Source organism: Haemaphysalis longicornis, unplaced genomic scaffold, assembly GCF_048455015.1.
Source record: "Haemaphysalis longicornis isolate Haplotype H1 unplaced genomic scaffold, Haemaphysalis longicornis Haplotype H1 scaffold_7, whole genome shotgun sequence".
Taxonomy (NCBI): domain Eukaryota; kingdom Metazoa; phylum Arthropoda; class Arachnida; order Ixodida; family Ixodidae; genus Haemaphysalis; species Haemaphysalis longicornis.
The window spans coordinates 61,277,720-61,297,703 of record NW_027526422.1 but is presented as its reverse complement, the minus strand read 5'-3'; the positions used below and the strand labels follow the sequence as shown (position 1 = coordinate 61,297,703).

Genomic DNA, 19,984 nt, shown 5'->3' with positions numbered 1-19,984 from the left:
GACTAACCCAGAAATATTCCGTCATCACTTGCAGATCCAATTTTCAATTTAAACAGGAATGGTAGCGTTTGCTTCCGTGAGCGCATGTTATCTTTTTTTACAGTTATAACTGGCGTGATGCCCCCCACTTCTTTTTCTAGTTTTTGCATTGTGCTTTACTTGATCTTATTATTTCTTGTACAAATTCTTTTGAAGTTGTGGTGATATTGTGATGATGTTCTTTTTTTGCACTTCTTACTTGACTTGTAAGGTGTACATAATATATGACTAGCTGTTGTATAACTTTTGGCCGTTATTTTGTTATAATTTCCACTACAAGCCCCCTTACCCAATGCCCTACTGGGCCTGTAAGGTACTTTGAATGAATGAATGAATAAATAAATAAATAAATAAATAAATAAATTTTTTGGCACCCCACGAAGAACATGTCCTGAAGTCATGCCTTCCAACTGCTGAGGCCTTGCAGTGCTATTTTGGAATTTTCAAAAGCATTTCTTCCTGCACTAGGTCTTCCTACTCAGGCAGTTCGTACAAGTTTGTGGGAAAATGTTGTGGGGAAATCTTTGCTTCAGGTAACGTCGCTGTACGAGAAATATCTCGAGTACTGCCTTCAGCCTGAGCTGTGGAACCAGACTTCTGCTCGGGAGTGCTGGCAGAGGCTGAATGCGGAGCACAGATCGGGACCATCGCTGGTAAGGGGACCCATTCTAGTCTAATGCCGAAATATGGCACACACTTCGAGGTCAGGCATGTTCAGCAAATGTAGGATTGCGACCGTGCAACGCAATTATTTTTTTTTTCCCCTAGCGGTGAAATACAGGAATAAATTAAAAACAAAAAAGTGTGAAATGTTAGTTTTGTCACTTACAAATATTTTTCTTCTTGTGGAGGTATAGTAGTGCAATAACAGAGTAAAGTATGATGCTGATATCATACTGCACAGGCTGTTGAAGGCCATGTTAGTATGCTGCCTAAGCTACTCACTCAGCCTTTAGTTTACATTGTTGTTCTTGCTGTGAAGTGATTGTTTTTACTTGCAGGATACCGAGATAGCGCACTGGCCGTACCATGCTACACTTGGGGTGAGTGAAAAGGCAGTTCGTACAAGTTTTGTTGCGTGCTTTGATCAAACTGAAACAAACTAGTCATTTCCGGCGTCCAGGTTAACGAATTTTGAGGCGTTGGTGTCATGCAGTCTTTTTTTTTGTAGTTTGGTGTCATGCAGTCTTTTTTTTTTGTAGTTTGCATTTTCCCATGATACCCTCAGCAATTTGGTGATCCAGTATAATAATAATGATATTGATAACAATAATAATGATAATGCAAGTGAACGTTATTACTATCAAGCCTGTCTGACACTGAAAAATCTGTGTACAGTAACCTTTTCAAGATGTGTGTAAAAGATGAATAATATGAACAATTAAGTTATTAATATTGGTGAACTGTATTTCACATGACTTTCCCTTTTGCTTACTGCTAGGTGGGACGGTTCTTGTACGACATAATGTTCCACGAAGTGAAGATCGACCTCAACCTTATGCGGCCATCGCCTACTACAAAGTGAGCCCTAAAAGATGCATTACCCTCAATGGAGCATACATTTTTACACCGGGCGAGTGTTGATGTTGCCCTCTTAGCTCTTTGCTCCACTGTTTCTTTATCTCATTTCCTGCTTGTTCTGCTTCGCTTGCAGGACAATGGTGCCTGCACTGTACAACATCTACAGGACTGCCGGCGTGCGGACTAAAGAAGAAATCAAGGTGTGCATCTTCTTTTTTTTTTCTTTGTTTGCTTCTCTGCAGTATCCTGGCCATCAGGTTCAAAATGTGGATGAGACTTCAGCAACTGTTTAACAGTATAGAACTGCGAGGTATAGTGGATGTCTCCGGGGTGCTACCTCTGTTGCACCGCACATTACCCTTTTGCTGTACGGTAAACGAAATCTGCAGTTACAGTTCAGTGGTTGGTCATTACTGTTTCAAATGTGATGACGTTCGAATGGCTGTTGATTTGAATTGTGAACTTGATAACAATAGTCCCTCATCCCCCCTCCATTATGTGAACCCAGGGAAATATATCGGTAAAAGTTTTTAAACTGTGAACAGATTACCTCATGTTTCTACTGTTTCAAATCTAAATTATGTCTACCGCTTTCTGTTACTTTAGCGGTGCCGTTAATTGGATGTAGCATTTACTGCTTGTTCTGTGCTCCTGTTGTGAGCGAGGTTAGGAATAAAAGATTAAAACGTCCTCTTGGAAGCATTTTCAATATACATGACCAGTCGTACTTCTGCAGGGGATTGGTGGGAGCCTTGTATTTATATGTTTTTTCTGATTTCCTGCTTCTTCTCTTTTGGAACTTTGCAGCCTCACCCGCTGCTCTCCAAGATGTACCGAGAGGCTGCACTCGAGGAGCTTGCGTTTGATGTGGGCCTTGTGCCCATGGTCTGCCCCCCGCTGCCGTGGTCAGACGTGAACAGCGGCATCTTTCTCCTCACGCAGAGTGAGTGGTCCTATTTCTCGTTTGCTCTTTCAGCACGCATTTTAGTTTGGGTTTTTTTTCAGTGCTGAGCTGCCCGCAACAAACAAAATTGTTGTTTCATCACTGTTTTGCTGAAAAAACTTTGTTACTATGTCTTCGGAGCATTGCAACAGGTGAAATGCTACTTGAGGTTTCTTTTACATCTGGTATTATTACCTGAGTAGGTAACTACACAGTTCTTTCTAGAAGTTGTTTTGGTTCGTGTTTCAAAGTGTTTGAATGCCGATGCTCATTAGTCGTCTGGAAAGAACTCTACTTTGATTCACTTTTTGGAGAAGATGCCACCCAGAACACAGAATCTGGTTGGGTATACAGATATCGCAATCTGTAATTAAAAATGGACTTCAAATTGAGCTAGAGGTTTTGCTTCGTGCCAACCTGCGAAGCTTAACCCGCTCTTTTATTGCTGTGCATCTCATTCAGAACATCACAGAGGTTACTACCTGATATTTTTTCCACATTGTTGTGCAGCTAGAACGTGCGAGCTTGCAAATGCTACGTTTTGTACCAAGAGTCCTCAGTCAGATGAGAAGTTCAACTTTCCCTCCTTTCACTGGAGAACCATCTATGTGTGGCATTGTCTCCTCAGTGTCCTTTGCCTGCAGAGACTGCTTGCAGAAGGGTTCTTTACTATGTCGCTTTCTTGTCATGCTGTGCAGCCCCTCTGGTGAGGCTGCCTGAGGCTGCCCAGCAGCAAAAGTTGGTGCTTGAAGAGACACCTGTAGAGCAGCTGTACCCCTCCTTTGACTCCCTCAACATCCTAGGCCTCTGCCCCTGGAGGATCAACAAACCGGTGAGTAAAAAAATGCCGGTACACTGTATAACACGAGGCGGACACTCTGGATTCTGCACTGAAAATGCAGTGTTGTACAAGAGTGACACTTTTCATTCGTTTCTTTTGACAGCGTTGTAATCGTAGTAATGAAGAGAACTGTTTATGGTAGTATTCGTGTAACCTGGTACTGTACAAGGACGAAAACCTGGGTTTTCAACAAGAATTGACCATATAAGGGGCAGCTTTTCTGTATCCCCCCGTCCCCCCTTAGCAGTTACATACAAAGGCGCCAGGAGTGAGCGCACCTGCCTTAATTTTTTTTCCCTGCTTTGACTGGCAGCATCGTTTTCAAGGCCGTACCTTATTCTGAAATTGTTTGCCGAAAAGCTATAAAGCAGTTTTCAAATAAGTACAGAGGAAATGATAAGCCGTATGATTGTGGAAGCCATGTATTATCACCTGACGCCAACATTGACGTTTGTCTGCTGATGCTTTGCTCTTAAGCTTCCGGCTGGTGAGTTGTTTCTGTGCCATGTGTTGCTGCAGGTGCTTGACCTGGTGATTGAAGTGTTTCTCAACAAGGGCAGCAGCGAGCTGGACATCCCCATCCCCCCGTCAGAGTGCCCGGCACCGGCCAAGTTTGAGCCGTGAGTGGAGCAAGAACTGCTTTGTCTTGTGGCTTCTGTAGCGCGATGACTTCTGCCGGCACTCGCCTCTCGGGTTTTGTCTTACGGTTATCATTTGTTGAGAAAATATCGAAAATATTGTATTTGATCAATTCCAAACCTGCACCTTTTTCCCAAGATGAGAGGGTTGAAAAGCACTTGTGCCTTCAAATTGGGTGGAGTCTGGAACAAAGTTAGTGACTGCCTATTGTTGTCCCCATCTTGGGAGCCATGGTTACATTTTCATGTGAATAAAGTGTTACATATTACAGGGATCACAGATTAAAGAGCAAAGTGACAAAAATTGCTACACATTTTGCCCAAAGCCAGCACCAAAGTACTAAATGCAAAGCAGTTAGTAATTTCTTATGGGAAATGGCGGCAGCTAACTGCACGGTATTGCCTCAGCTGTTCCCACACTTTCCCCTACTTGAGGAGGTAGAGCGCTGATGGCAATACTGTGCAGTGCACTTTCGCACTTTGCACTTTCTGTGAGTGAAAAAATTGCCGTTTTGGGATGATGAAATGTTTTTGTTTGTTTGTTTGTTTGTTTATTTGCCTGTACGAATCTGACTCGTGACCTAAATTGGATTTCGGTGACAAATAATCGCTTATGCCAAAGAATAGTTAAAATGTGATCTGCAAATCATCACTGTGTCCTTCCATTGATATTACAGTAATATTAGTAGGCAAATCGCGTGGTTGGTTATCCATTTTTGCTGCAACTCATCTGTTGCCAGCTTGACCCCCTCATACTCTTTGACTGTTTAACATTAGTTAGATCAATACATTTTCTTGCTTGCTGTGTTTTTTTTTTCTTTTTTTTTTTCCTTTTTTGTGATCCATGAAAAGGGCATTAGTGGTGGTTTATGGCAGTATCACTGCCAAAAAAGAGAGAAATACGGTAGACTCCCCTAAAGATGAACTCGAAGGGACTGTGAAAATTTGTCCGTATTACCATATATTCGTCTTAAGCAGAGGTTTTTTGCATTGTGGGCATTACAAGAGAGCAAATGTGTTGTTCGTCTTGACCATAAATTTCATCTTAACGGAGTTTATCTTAACTGGAGTCTACTGTATCTTTAAATTTGTTACTGGTTTCGCCAATTTTGAAATAGAATGAAAATACCATCGTTAACTGTTGTCCCGCCATGTGTTACCTTTGCATGAGCACTCTACAACTCTTCTTCTGCTTACCGCAATGGAATCATTGCTTTGCCTCCACCCTTGTGAACCAAGTGTGAACACTTTGAACGTTGCCTTTTTCTTTTTTTTGACCTTTGCTCCCAGGGGCATGAACCGTGCAGAGAAGGCCAAGGTTGCCCGAGAACGCATGCTGAACAAGCGGAGACGGGCCGAGATGTACAGCCTGTGGTGTGACGGCCTCTACAAGCTGTCCATTGCCAATCACGTGGGTAACAACTCGCCATCGTTTCCTGCACATTGTTATGGGGGCTTGGCGTGTTTGCCGATTGCAGCAACCACATCTGGATATTTGCCATGCTGCAGTGCTTGCTGTGCGGGATGAGCTCCAGGGGAGCAGGAACTATGAGGGTTTTACTCTGGCTTGGATTATTGCTTTGTATAGTTGCTGCACTGTAAAGCTGTGCTGTTAATTAAGTGTTACAGCTTTTGGAGTGCCTTGCATTTATTTGTGTGTGTGAGTTGTGGTTTTTAGCCTTTTTTTCTCCTTCCTTTCGCTTCCTGACGTGTGTCATTTTCATTCACTTCTTACAGTTCAGGGACAAGGTGTTTTGGTTCCCACATAACATGGACTTCAGAGGAAGAGTTTACCCATGCCCTCCTCATTTCAATCATCTCGGTGAGTTCATGCCTGTGTTCAGCTACATGTGTTAATTAAAATGATTTGAGTTTGTAGTTCCAGCTGGAAGGGAAATTCTATTTTGTGAAATATTAAGGGCACACCATGCATGTCCTTGGCAAAGCTGTATTTTTGATAGTTGTTTTGGATTGCACAAAAAAGCAAGAGCCACTGACGTAACGTGGCGGTGGTTTCGGGTAGGCAGTGGCAGAAAGCCTTCTTTTTCTCCTGCAGGGAGCGACGTGGTGCGAGGCATTCTGCTCTTTGCCAGGGGAGAACCTCTGGGGGAAAAGGGCCTTGACTGGCTCAAGATTCATCTCATCAACCTGACAGGTCTTAAGAAAAGGTCTGCCTCCTTCTTTTCATCTTTTTATTCCAGCTTTTTGTGCCCTGTATACAAAGTAAAACCCGCATCTACCGAGCCCGAGATGTTAGTTCCGTTTTGTCACGATTTGGTAGTACATGGTTAATGGTGGCGTCCTTCAGAATGTCTGATTTCATGAGGGCATCTGACAGAAATTGCATTTTTATTGTGTCAAGCCTGGCGGTGTGTTTGTGGCAACTTCAAAAGCAGGGGGTGAGCTTAAGAAATCCTATTTCTGTGTGTGTGGGTTGGGGGTGACCCTGGTGATCAAATAAGAATGCACATAGCCGAGATAGGCATTTCCAAAAAATTTGACTCAAAGCTAGTTGAAATTTCGAATTGCTGAAAAAACATTTCTTGGTAAAGCATGGGCAAATGAATTTGTTTCAATTGGATTTGAAGCCAACGATGGTTCTGGTGGAATAATTGGTCAGAGGAAAAAAACAAGTGGTTTGAGTCAAATTGATATTCAAACCATTCAGTTCTGGTTGTCCAAATACCAGTTTTGCTGCATATAATGCGCTGTGGTGAAATGCATAAACCCTGAATACTGTAAGACGTAGTGTGAATGTGTATAATATTTCCAGTAATCAAACCTAAGTTGAAACCAAATGATTCGTTTTAGTTGTGCCAATGTTGGAAACCATATTTACTTTCACAATGAAGCTTCTTGCGAGAAAAACTATTGTGTATATTTGGGAGCACACATCATGCAGGGTAAACCTATTGTTGGCCTTATTTTTTTCCTAGTAACCTGGCGTTTTGGGGTAACCTGGAGGGACCTGATTTGCACAGATACTCTGCAGGGGCTCAGAAATGCTGCGGCTAGTGCAAGACTGCTTTTTCAATGCCAAGTCAGGACTACGAATGAAGCTAACTTTTTCGGCGCGACGAGTTTGCACACCTTTTATCAGTGAAAATATTGCTCCGAATTGCCTATGCAATTTACCTTTGTGCTAAAAAAAGCGTAAGTAGTCCATGCAGATAGGGAAACCAATGGTGCAGTTGCTTCCCTGGCAATAAAAGCTTACTTTTGCTAGGCTGAAAAAAAAAAGCAAAATGAGTTTTTTGTGCGTGTGTGTGTTGAAGTAAAGAATAGGTCATACAATTCGATGTTTGTGCAAAATTTGAGAATGAAACTGTGAGCTCTTTGTGCAAAAAATAAATAACTGAATAGTGTTGCAATACTTTGTATGTGCTGCATTGTAACTGACTGCATACAATGTGAATATGTATTTAATTGCAGACTTTTATTACCATTGTGTGCTAATTTCAGGCTGTTACTTTGCACAACAAAGGTGGACATCTCTTCTCAGTTTATTACTACATGTTACAAGAGACACTCAAGGGACCGAGAAATCATGTCTCTTGTAACCAAGGTCTCTTGTATGCAGTGTTGCTAACATGGCAAACATGGGAAAACCAACCAAACCATCTTCATTCAAATGTCTCTTATAACCAAGTGTCTCTTGTAACAGTGTCTCTTGCGACGAGGTTTTACTGTAGTACGTTTCATTTTTCTGTGCATTAGTATCCTTCCTGGCCAAGTGTTTTGTTGGTTAGATAACGCGGAGTGAAAAGGACTAACCTGTGTACCACTAGATGCTACTATATCTCCTTTGATGTATTGCATAAAAGAAATTGTAGGTCACCCTAATGGTGCATGCTTGTGTTGGTTGCAGGGATCCTGTGTCTGAGCGGCTCAAGTTTGCAAACGAAATGATGCCAGAGATTCTCGACTCTGCCGACAACCCAATGACGGTGAGGAGCCTCAAATGGCGCAGCTCTCTGACTTTGCTCTCTCTTTTTAAACAAGACGGCATTTATTGCAAGGGCAACTCAACTTTCCACTCTTTTTTTTGTTGTTACACAATTTTTTTCACCATGCTATGTGAAAGCAATCAATGAATCAAAGCAGCGAAATGGGGCTTCTGGCCAATTCAGTTTGCATCTGGGATTTGCTGAGTCGTTATTAGCGATCAATGGTCTCCTGATTGTGGTTCATGCATATTTAGAGCCTTTTACAGCAGCGGAAAAAGAAAAAAAAAACTCATTTGTGGGTACAGTGAAGCGTAATCAATAGATACACGTAGGAGCAGTCATGTGAAGTCCCAATTTCGGCTGTCTGAAACAGTTAACGAATGTCGCAAAAATGTGCCCCCAGGGCCGTCGGTGGTGGGCCCAGTCGGACGAGCCGTGGCAGACGCTGGCCTGCTGCAAAGAAGTGGCGGCGGCCATGCGGTCGCCGGACCCCGCGCGACACATCTGCTACCTGCCAGTCCATCAGGATGGCTCGTGCAACGGCCTGCAGCACTACGCGGCACTGGGCAGGGATGCACACGGAGCCGCCCAGGTCAACTTGCAGCCCGACAAGAGGCCGCAGGACGTGTACAGCGGCGTGGCGGCACTGGTGGGTGGTGTTTTCCTCTCCTTTTGTTGGGGCTACGTAACTTCAGTATTGCGGTAAATAGCGTATTTTCGCGCATATAACCCACACCAAAAATGTGAAAATTTCAGTGGCAAAATAGGGGTGCGGATAATATGCGGGTTTTTTCCTTTATTGCAGCTTCACGGCAATGCGCGATGTGCCATGAAGCTCCTACACAGTAACACTGACTAAGCCTTCCATGGCACTGCTTGCGCAAAACATACAAGGACAAGGAAGAAAAAACAAGGACGAGCGCACTCTAGCAGCTGAATTTACGCCTTGCAGTCAGTGTATTCTACTTGCTAAATATACGCTTTTTCTGTCTACTTAGTATGTGATGTGTTGCTTGAGCAGTTGCTTTCGTTCAGCCTTTCCTGTATTAAATGTGCGGGCAATACGCGAGGATTTTTTTTTCTTTTCCGGCGGGCTGAAAGTGGGGGCGCGGATTGTATGCAGTGGTGGGATATACATGTGAAAATACGGTACATGGCACACCACTGACAAGTCAGCGTTGTTTTGTGAGAGTGTTGTCATAGTAGTCAGTGGTGTTTCATGTATTTCCGGTCTTTGTGGTGTTTGTCTAAGTTCAAGCTGATTCCCATCTGACCACACGAAACTTCACCTGTCACCTCGTCTGTTTCCTTAGCAATGCTAAGCAGGTAGCAACAATTCATTCAACTCCTTTAAAAGTTGAAAACAATTTCCTTTTGCAGTCACAGTATTCATGAAAGAATACTGTGCTCACACTTTTCTAGGTATTTTGTCTTTATGAGACAAAATACACTTTTGTTAATTTCAAAAGAACTAGCCTTGGGTAACTCACTCAGCTTCACTTCAGTGCAAAAGGCTGGTTTTTAACCAAAAAATTGCAAGAAATGTAGAAAAACATTTGAACTTGGTGCTACAGTGAAGCGTTATAGGCAAGGGTGACGCAGTATGGGGCAGCAGAAAAAACATAGTTATCAGTGATAAGGGGGCACACTGGTCTTATAAACCTTTTTTTTTTTGCTTTCCAACCAATTTTGTTTGAAACTTCACGGGCTTGTCCAGTTTTTTCAGTTGATTTCGAATATCCAATTAGTTTGGATATGAGGTAATTAATTTTTAACTTAATTAAAAATCATCCTTGATTGTTCTTGAGAACAATAGGGAAAAACTATTCAACAAAAATTCCCACCAAGGCATCAATAGATACTAAGAGTTGTGGAGGATGAAATGTGGGAAGCAGTTTTTTTTTTTTTTTTTGCAATCAAATACAAGTTTACGTCAGTTACAACTTCTAGGTTTGAAGTGCTCCTGCTAACCAATTAAAAATAATGCTAATTAAACAACCACTGAAACACAAAATGCAAAATCTGATTCCCTTATTGGATGGTTTAAACATCCAGCTTCACAGTGCAAAAAAAAATGATCGTCCTAGCTGCACTACATGCTGGGATGTACCTCTCAAGAATTTCCTATCACCGTGGTACTACTCATGAAGAAAAAGTGGGGAATTATGAAAAAATCATTAATTTTTTGTTTAGATCGGGCCTCTATGGCTTTTATAAGTACCTGGAGCTGTTCCAAGTATGGAATTTTCAGAGGGCAAACTGTGCACATTAAGAGAAAAGTGATACTTAAAAAAATGCTTTTTTGGGCAATTTTTTGGTCCCAAAGACCAATGTGCCCCCTTAATAATTAATTGCACATTAGCATTCAAGTGATACAATCACAGTGACCCAGTCATGTTTCTTTGGGATGGCTTTGGTCGGCAGCCACCAATCATAGAGAAATTGCCGGAGAGTGGCTGGGAAGTCGCCACTGCCTCATGTTTTGGTTAATATCCCCATTATTTCTTCAAAGTTTTCAATTAAATTAGGGTCATTCATTGTTGTCGAGACACAGAAGTCTTTAATGAACCAAGCTTATACCTTATCCTCATGGCCCGTTTAAGCTCATGTAGTACCTATTCCAGCAGTTCCCAACAGGTGGCAGCGATGCAAAAGCTAGTTTGTTCCTCATTTAACCATGTTACTTGTTGCAACATGAACACATGCTGCTCACTGAGTTACTCTACGCTTCTGCACCACCAAGGACACGTGCTACTCGTTGAACTACTCTACGCTTCTACTTTCTGCTTCTGTATTTATTGATGTGCAATAAACTAATGCGAAAAGTTTCTGTGGGATGCAACATGCAGTTCGAGTTTCAAAATGTATTTTCTTTCTTCAGGTGGAACGCGAGAGGACAAAGGATGCCGCCAGTGGCTTGCCAATAGCCAAGGTGCTTGAAGGACACATCAAAAGGAAGGTTCGATGCGCTCTTGCTTCTTGTTTACTATTCTGGCTTTTGGTTGTGTTGCCTTACAAAATTTTGAAAGATTTTTTTTTTTTTTTTTTCCCGGTTGATAGAGCGCCCGTGTTGCTTTACACTGACAACACGATTCGCATTTATGTGCCTGCAATGATTGGTTGGGGCGACTTCAGGATGCGTATTAGTTTTGGAGACTGCTGTGAAGTTTTAGGCCTAGCAGTAGCGTGTCTCCAAGTTCTTATATGCCACATGCATATGTAAGGCATTTTTTTGTTTGTTTGTTTGTTTGTTTCACTGTCTCAGTGCGATTTTGAATGTGGCAGACAAAGCCCAAATTTTTAGGATGTCCGAGTCTTGATATGGATTAATTTTTTTTCTCTTTGCACATGTTTTGCATCAGTTGGCTTTCTGTACTGTGCGCTGCTTTTAATCACAATGCGCAGATTTTTATTTCATGCATAGTCTGCTGTACATTTAGCTGTATGCGTTGAGGCAGGATATTCGCAGCTTCTGGAATCTGATGTCAAACAAAAGCCATCTGCATACCCGCCATGTTTTCCTAATTGTCCAGGAGACTCCCGAATTTTGATGCTTTCGTAGTTCGTGCGACTGAAACAAAAATCTCCCAAATATGCACCCTTGTTTGGCCAAACCTTTCTCCCAGTCTGGCCACATTGCATCGGAGCTACCTGACAATCCAATCCAATCATACACCAATTGACATCATTATTTGCGAAGAGCTTAAAAAGCATAGTCGGCCATGCGGGCAAGTTGAACTGGTCAGTACTACAGAAACGCTGAATTCGAGGGGCAGTTCAGCATAGTAAAGAAAAATTGCGCCCAGTTCGGAGCATCCATGTCTGACACAACCCTCAGTGGCGTTCTTTTGATGAAGTGTTGCAGGAGCGAACATTATCACGCTCGACAGTATCCCCAGGACTTCCTGAAAAAGGCGGCGTCAGCCACATCGAAGAGTAACTGACCAGTGGTGTAGCTTGTTAGTAGTTTGGACGAAACAGCTCAGTTCCTGCTCTCTTGTAACTAAATTTAAAATGCATGTAAATTATTCCATTCTGTTGCTACTAGTTTTTCTATCCCTCACCTGCCACCCCCCTAGGTCAGATCTCCCTAATGCCATTCCAACGAACCTGGCAGGTATGCATATCTGTGTTTGGCCAGTGCTGAACATCTGAGCCAATCACAAACTGCTCTTTGGCGATGCTGACTGAATTCCCAACAGATTAATGTAGAACCATCGAAACAGAGAATATCCCTCCCTAGCTCTTGCTTTCCTAAGTTGCGCTTACCACACCATTGAAAGCGAGTTATGGCACTACAGGGACGTGCTGGTGTTTCCTGTCTCAGCCGTACGCGGCCCCTTGCTCGCTCGCAGGTGGTGAAGCAGACGGTGATGACGGTGGTGTACGGGGTGACCCGCTTTGGTGCCCACCTGCAGATCATGAAGCAGCTCAAGGACCTGGACGACTTTCCCCAGGAGCACTGCTGGGCGGCTGCCCACTACCTGGTCCAGAAGACCTTCCTCTCGCTCCAGCAAATGTTCACCGCCACGCGCGAGATTCAGGTGGGCTGCCCCAGTGTTTTCTACACCCAGTGAGTTGGAGGGGTGTCACGAAATTAAGCTCCGAATCGCCAAATCTGAGTGTGGCTTGATGTCTTGCAGTGGTGCATGGTGTACAACAGCAGTCTTTCAGCTGTGACTGTAGGCAGGAAATGTCCGCGAGGGTTTAGAAAAAGTGTGAATAAAAACAAGAAACAAGTGAACAACGTGTTGCATAGATTTGAGGTGGCAATGCCCGATTTTGAAACCTGGAGATCCCTGACACAAGTGGGAATGACTTAGTTCTGCTTCTAAGATGCGCTTCTAAGATATAAGCTTTGCATTACCCTGCACACATATGTTGCTAATGTGGCGAACTGATTACTGGTTTCTCACCACTGATTTTAATTAGGCAGATGTCTTCATTTCCTTTGCTTCATTCCCTCTCTTTATCTTATCATTCTTACTTCATCAAGCAATGCGGATAATAACATTTTCCCCAAAAATGTCACCATCTCTTCCTATCTTTACTCAACTTAATATATTACCTTTGCCAAAGATGTATTTATATAGCGTTGGAGTTCTGTTTTTTGAAGTGCTGCATAGCCTCCTAGATCTTGACATTTTCCCTCGCCACATGTTAACCAACCCTAATTGCACTACATTTTCCTCCCGTCAGAACTTGTTATTGCCGAAGGGGAGAACTAATTATGGCAAATTTAGTCTACTTTTTTCTGCTGTTTCTTTTTGGAATGACGTACCACTGGAAATAAAGATAGTTCGCTCGCTTCAACCCTTTAAAAGAAAATTGAAAATCTTCTTAGCTACTCACCAGTAACTCCTAGAAATATTTTTCTTGTGTGACATCTTTCCCTGTTTGTTCTGTTGTCAATTGATTACAATTTTGCTGTTTTTTCCACAATGTGTTGTATTTTCTTTAATATCCCATTCTTACACGATGTTTTATAAGGTTTGTATTACGTATGCAATTCATACTGGTTGTATTGTGCTCACAATTTGTTATCTCCAAAACATTTAGCATAGGAGGTCCCGCCTGCGGTTCTGAAACCTTGGGACCTCCTCCTGTAAATTCCCCCAATGTTAATACACTCTTGTACTTTTCTAAATAAATTTTGCAATTTGAAATCGTTTAATTTTGGGCTGCGTCATTTACTAGTTTCCATGTTTGCCTGCATGATGGGTTAAGTGACTGGGGCACAAAAAAGGTGCTTCCAACTGATTTTTTTTTTTTCTGATGTCCTTCTGTTGTTAGGACTGGTTTACCAGCTGTGCCAAGCTGATATCGCATGTGTGCGGCCAGCCTGTTTCGTGGGTGACTCCACTGGGGCTGCCTGTAATCCAGCCATACCACAAGCCCACAGCATTCAAGAGCCCAATCTCCTTTGTGAGTTGTCTGATTGTTTTCTTCCGACGGTCGCTGCTGTAAAGAGTACTTAAAAAAAAAAAACGTGATCCAATGGTATTTGAACCTTGGTCCTCAGTGTAGCAACCTAATGTTCTACCACTAGGCCATCCCCAAAATTTTCTTGCAGTAGAACAAAAGTTGTTGTTTTTGTTGTTCCTTTCTTCGTGGCACATACCAACTTGGGGGATTGGCCAGGAAATGTGAGTTCTGAGAGGCTGTGTGCCTGCTTCACAGAATTCACAGAACTATGAATTGCAAATGTAAAAATTGTATGATGGAGGAAATACCGCCAGGCTTTCAACTTCAAAGCACATAAGCAGACTTAAGTGCCCCAAGGTGTACATTGTTTGAACTTCGTTCTCCATGATATCTGAAGAGTCATACAACCATTGTCCTTGGGCTGTAGATTATTAGCAGGGGCTTTAAATGGGTCAGTTTCATCTTCCACTAGTTACTTTTGGACTAGTTACCCTACCATACAATGTGTGGTTGTAGCATTTGTGCACAACTTGCAAAATTTACTATTTCCGTATGTACTCGCGCAATCAATGCACTTTGTTACCGCAGTATATTGATGCATATTCAGAGTGCATTGGTAGCCAAGGGAAGCATTTACAAATTTATTTTTCGCTGTCATTTCAGTGTCCCCTTGTACACAATGAGAGCCACGTTTCTAACTTACTATGGTAGTATGTAAGCTGTCCTTTGTGCATTTGCTTCCTGCAGGTTGCGTTTGCCATTAGCTGAGAGACGAATGAACTAATTTTTTGTTTCCTCCCTCCCTCTTTGCTTTCCCAGGGTGACAGGATAAGCCCGGAGTTCCGGTCTGCTTTCGAAATGCATCAGTAAGTTTGGTTTTAACAAACGACTGCCAGTACTGCGCAACTCTGCTCCGTTAAACTGTGCCTGTGAAAAATTATCAGTTGACAAAAGACGAAGTTTTCCGCTTTCATGTTGTTTGCGGGTAGGTGCAGTTATGTTGCTATATGTGCTTAATGCGATATATGCTGAATTACTGTTCTGTGACGGCGTCTTGTATGCTGTTGAAACATCGTTGAAACAAGAATCACCCTCTAATTGGTTATCAACAGACAGGCTGTTGTTTAGTATGTTACCAATTGTACAATGCTCCCAATGCAATTACAAATTCTGAGCACAAAACAAACAGATTTTTCTGTTGCCTCTCTTTACTGCAGACATTCCTTAATTTTTCAGGAATGAAATTCTCATGAAAAAAATAATGGTCTTAATACTTTGTGATCCGTGGTATAAATTTTTGTATGTGTGGCGTTGTTGGCTGCTATTTTTTCGTGCTTTTGCTCAGAAAGTCAGCAGGCCGATGTCCCTCTGATGGCACTAAATTATTATACCACAGCAAAGTAACGCTTGCCAGAAGGTCATGCAGTCCAGAGCTCATTCCGGCTTGTTTGCCTCCAGGAGGCCCAACGTGATGAAGCAAAAGAACGGCTTTCCTCCAAACTTCATCCACTCCCTTGACTCAAGTCACATGATGCTGACCTCCATTTTCTGCCAAAAGTGAGTAACCAAGCCCCACTCCCTTTGTGAGCACTTTTGAACCTCTAAGTGGTCCGCTACCGTTTGTCCCCACGGGTATTCCTGAACAAATACGGGACTGATAATCAAACAGTCCTGATATCTCTCGTGCCTGCCCTTGGCCCGTACAGTCATTGCATCGCTACTCTATAGGTTATTTTTAGTACCATCAAGGGTATTCTTTCTACGAAAACTGGTAGGCAGAAATAAATGAAAAGGAGTGTGATACACTATCATTTACACTGGTACCACGAATGGAGAGGGTAGGTTGCAGATTCTAAGAAAAAGTTGGCAGTGGAGACAGTGGAAAGCATATTTCTGAATAGTTATTTGCTAGCGCTGCAGGAAAGTAACCTCGCATGAACCACACGGAATAGGCAAGGTTAGCAGTGCAGCACTTAGTATGGTCTGTGGCCACTAGCGCCAACTACAGTCTAGTTGTCAAAGCATGATAAGTATCAACCGAAAAGTCTAAGATTCTTTTCTTTTCTTTTTTAAATGCCAGTGATTGGTGTATTCCTAAGTATTATAGTGTCCATGTGCGGCTGAAAATTTTGAGTGTTTTCCTGCTAGTGTAGCCAAAAAATGAGTTGCTTGCTATGAATTATAAGGAATGGTGTGAAGTGTTCTGGCCGTGATTTTTTTTTGTGTTATGTCTAAAGCTAAATATGGGTGTTTGCTTCAACAGGGCAGGAATTCAGTTTGTGTCCGTCCACGACTGCTTTTGGACACACCCAAACACTGTGGACATCATGAACAAGGTGTGTGTGTTGACGCTTCACCAACATTTTATTCCCTTTGTACTGACTTGGTGCCTGAAAAAAAGTGCGAGTTGATCCATGTTGCTGCAATAAGCATCTGCAACTTAAAATTTGCTTTCATTAAAGCCGAGACCTAGGTTTCTCAGCACTTTCCCACATGAGATTTTCTAGGCAGCGCCAAAATCTTTTGCCCCACAAAGAATTCGAAGCAAAATTTGAGCGTTCAAGTGTGCTCGTATTATTTTATAACAGTAAGAAAGTAGTGTGGTTTTGCATGGACAGGTAAAAGCCTGTAATTAGAATTCTTTGTAGCCTATTATATTTTGGCATGGCCTAGAAACTTTTAAAAAGCACTGTACATATGTGTACAAGTAATAGAAAGTATGTGTACTTTTTTAAACAATAGTATTATCGGTTCTGTGTGACTATGTGACTGTGATAGAACACTGTAATGTATTCCACTAACTAGCATTTCATTATTAATCTGCTGACATAGTAGGTTATAACTCTCCCTCGTTGTAGTGCAGTGTACAGCTAAATTTTGGTCAGTCATGGGGTCTTGCTGAAGCCCGTACTTGTCATTTCCTTGGCTTGCAAAATAAAGGAAAGCATTATCCCCTCCACCCCATAAAAGTGATGCAATTTTCTTATCTGAGATTGGATTTAAGCTCTGGGGGTGCCATTTTACGTTGCCAAGACCATTTTTGTGTAAAACTTGCGGTGTCAAGAACCTTCCTTCATTTTACCTGCTTGTTGTGAACTACTTGCACAATGCTGCATCCCATTTAGCTGACGCAGAGTCTTTGTGGTTCGTGCAGGTCTGCAGGGAGCAGTTTGTGGCTCTGCACGGTGAGCCCATCCTCGAGGATCTGTCGAAGCACTTCATCGACACGTTCAGCTACAAGGACAGGTGAGGAAAGGCTGCAGCTGCACCTTCTCGGTCTTCCAGTGTCATCCTCAAATCATCAGTGTCCTCCTTTTTTTTCTCTCTCCCCACCAGTGAGCTTACAGGTGCCAACACGATGGGCGAGCTGGCGAAACTGAAGCTTAACAAGGTGATTACGCAGATACCCCAGAAAGGTGAGCAAGTCCTTCTTTCTTTCTTTCTTTTTTCGTGACGCTGATGAGGTGAAACTGTTCATAGGAAGCTTCATTTGCTATTGAAGTACAGTGGCTTTGTGGCTGAGAAGGTGCGACCACGATTTCTAGAGCAGAGCTGCGGAGCAGCTTTAATGTTCCCCTTGCATGGTGCATTGAAACCTGCTTGCTGAAATGCCAAGCATCTGTACCTAGTTATCATATTAATACCCCTGTCACACGACAAATCTAATGTCATAATGATGAGCAAGCTTGCAAACTTGCAAAATTACTGTTCAAGTGCCTCTAGAATGCTTTCATGCATGTTTTTTTTAAACAAAACAAATAATTCTTCTTTTAAATTAAAGAGGAGCAAGTCCTCAAGAAATCTGTATCAGGGTTGGGGAGTGAGATTTCTTTTTGTAAGTACTTTGTCTTTCTGTATTTGAAAAACAATATGAAGGTGAAAATATAAGTTTACCGACAGTTTTTAGAAGCAGTATTCTTTGGTTTATTATACTGAACTTTCTTGTTTAGTGATGCGCCACTGCTGTCGAGGCCATTCATGTGGCCGCTAATGAACTCCCCATCCTCATTTAGCCACTAAATAACATTCGCTTGGAATGTGATTCGGTATTCTTGCGTAGCACCAAACTAAAGACATTTAGAGCAAATTGATATTTTCTCTAAGTGTCATTATAATCTTGCCATGTGACAGAGGTAAAGTCGACTGTCAATGGTGCCTTTGTTGCACCCACTGAAGCTGTATGTTATGATTGATACTCCGAGGTTGTTATTCATTTTTGTCTCCCCTCTGCCACACCCCTTTCTTTACACTGGAGGTGGTGTCGAGTAAACGTAACATTTTCCAGTTCCAGTTGACGTTCACCAGTCATTAGTGTTGGCAAGACAGCGTGCTTATTTATCCGTGTGCTTGGCTTTCCAGGTTCCTTCAAGCTGGAGAGCGTGCTGGACTCTGTGTACTTCTTTAGCTAGTGCACGTCTGCTTACCTAGGCCTAACGTAATTATGCAACCCCACAAGTGGGCAAAGTGCAACAAGACTAACCCCGGGCATGCCTCCCTGTGCCCATGTACATTATCTCTGTAAGTAGCGTGTAATATAATGATAGCGAAATAAATGTGATACCATTACCGTGTTGGTTCTGCGCTTCCTCTTTCATCATCCAAGGGTGAAAGAAACGACTGTGTGTTGTTCATCACATTAATAAATGCGCATACCATTGTTCTTACCAAAAAAAAAAAAAAAGGCTACTTACATTTCGAGACTTCCAAGAAACTTCAGGGTGGGACAATAGCTGTGATGGATGCAGTTGGCGAAAGAGCTTGGACATTAAACTGCTGTAGCTAGAAATGAGGGCATGAGATTTTTTTGAAGAAGACAGAATAATTTATTCTTCTGTTTTGGGTAAGTGTTCTTCCCGTCGTGTCAGAAGCCTTCTGCAACCTCAGCATCTTTGGTAAACAAGTGCTCATCCTGTGCATATGTCTTCTCCCCATGCACCAATTAGGATGCCCACGTTCACCTGCAATGGTCCCCCCAGTTTAGGAGCCTTGAGCTGTTTGACGTATGCTAACACTCTGCGCTGTCACTGAATATGCAATTATTGTTTTTAATGCATAGCATTCTTTGCCGAGTAAACCCACAGCCAGGACCGTTTAACGCCTTGCATTTCCTAAATAATGCAGATATTGCGGAAGTTCCACCTGTAATCGCTATAATAGCATGGATGGAGATAACTGGTCGGACAAAATATTGAAAAACTAAATAAATAAAAAAAATATAAAAGAATTACAGAAAATGGCAAAGCGTGTAACGCCCTGCATTTTCCCAAATAATGCAGACTTCGCGAATGTTTCACATGTAATTTTTATAGTAGCATAAATGGAGATAATTGGTCAGACAGGATTTAGAAAAACCAAAAAATTTGGCCGTAAAAAACTCCCACTCAAGCGGCATGAGAATGCTACGCATTAGAAGACAAGTCTGAATTTCTGCAGAATTTTTTGTGTGTGTGCAAAAGCAGAGGGCATTGTGCACAATTTGCAGCACCATACAACTAAGGTGTTCTTAAAGGAGCCATGAAGAGAAAACACAAGTTCGGTTCATTCAAAAGATTGCCTCGTTAGAATCATACTGACACCACTTGTAACGTAAACTTCACTCAAATAAGCTATATGATTAGGAAAAAAGGGAATTGCCATGCGACCCACTAGCTCATTTCCCGCAACGGAACCTATGAAGTCATACCAGCCAGCTCTGCGATTGGCGGAGGGCGGCAAAAGCAAACGCAAATTCGGCAGAGCTTATAAACTTGCTGAACGAGCTATTTGCGCTTAAATTTAGGGCACAATCTTTTTAAAGCCGTAAGAATGGTGGGACAAACAGTGGAAGTTACGGAAGCACACGTAAACATAGAAGTACCGTTGCGTACTGCTGTTGGTACTGAGCGCACTATGCTTGGTTTAGCTGCACAGGATTGTGGGGCTTTGGGGTTGTCTCAGACGACAGTGGCCGATTGACGCAAGCAATGGTGTCTTACGTGACCATATTTGTCGAGCGAGCACTGCGTTTCATGAAATGATTATTTTCTCCCTGAACAAAAGCAAGCCAGGTTTAAATACGGTCAAAAACAAAGGCAGAAAACGGCTTGCCACGGTATGGTGGCGCCATCTAGTTCACTAACGGTAAACGAGG

General features: G+C 42.4%; 1 protein-coding gene across 1 annotated transcript in view; it reads left to right on the top strand.

Moving 5' to 3' along the window:
* The window catches only part of Polrmt (mitochondrial RNA polymerase), a 38,812-nt gene extending 20,391 nt beyond the window's left edge, over positions 1-18,421 (top strand). The window contains exons 13-33 of the mRNA XM_077677535.1: positions 573-692; positions 1,041-1,082; positions 1,481-1,560; positions 1,694-1,760; positions 2,368-2,503; positions 3,202-3,335; positions 3,864-3,964; positions 5,273-5,393; positions 5,720-5,804; positions 6,039-6,150; positions 7,851-7,929; positions 8,333-8,578; positions 10,811-10,888; positions 12,285-12,473; positions 13,723-13,854; positions 14,674-14,720; positions 15,313-15,411; positions 16,118-16,190; positions 17,009-17,100; positions 17,191-17,270; positions 18,214-18,421. Of these exons, the coding sequence (XP_077533661.1) occupies positions 573-692; positions 1,041-1,082; positions 1,481-1,560; positions 1,694-1,760; positions 2,368-2,503; positions 3,202-3,335; positions 3,864-3,964; positions 5,273-5,393; positions 5,720-5,804; positions 6,039-6,150; positions 7,851-7,929; positions 8,333-8,578; positions 10,811-10,888; positions 12,285-12,473; positions 13,723-13,854; positions 14,674-14,720; positions 15,313-15,411; positions 16,118-16,190; positions 17,009-17,100; positions 17,191-17,270; positions 18,214-18,263 (2,163 nt within the window). The 3' untranslated portion in view covers positions 18,264-18,421. The remainder of the gene's footprint in view (positions 1-572; positions 693-1,040; positions 1,083-1,480; positions 1,561-1,693; positions 1,761-2,367; positions 2,504-3,201; positions 3,336-3,863; positions 3,965-5,272; positions 5,394-5,719; positions 5,805-6,038; positions 6,151-7,850; positions 7,930-8,332; positions 8,579-10,810; positions 10,889-12,284; positions 12,474-13,722; positions 13,855-14,673; positions 14,721-15,312; positions 15,412-16,117; positions 16,191-17,008; positions 17,101-17,190; positions 17,271-18,213) is intronic.
* The last annotated feature ends 1,563 nt before the right edge of the window (positions 18,422-19,984 follow it).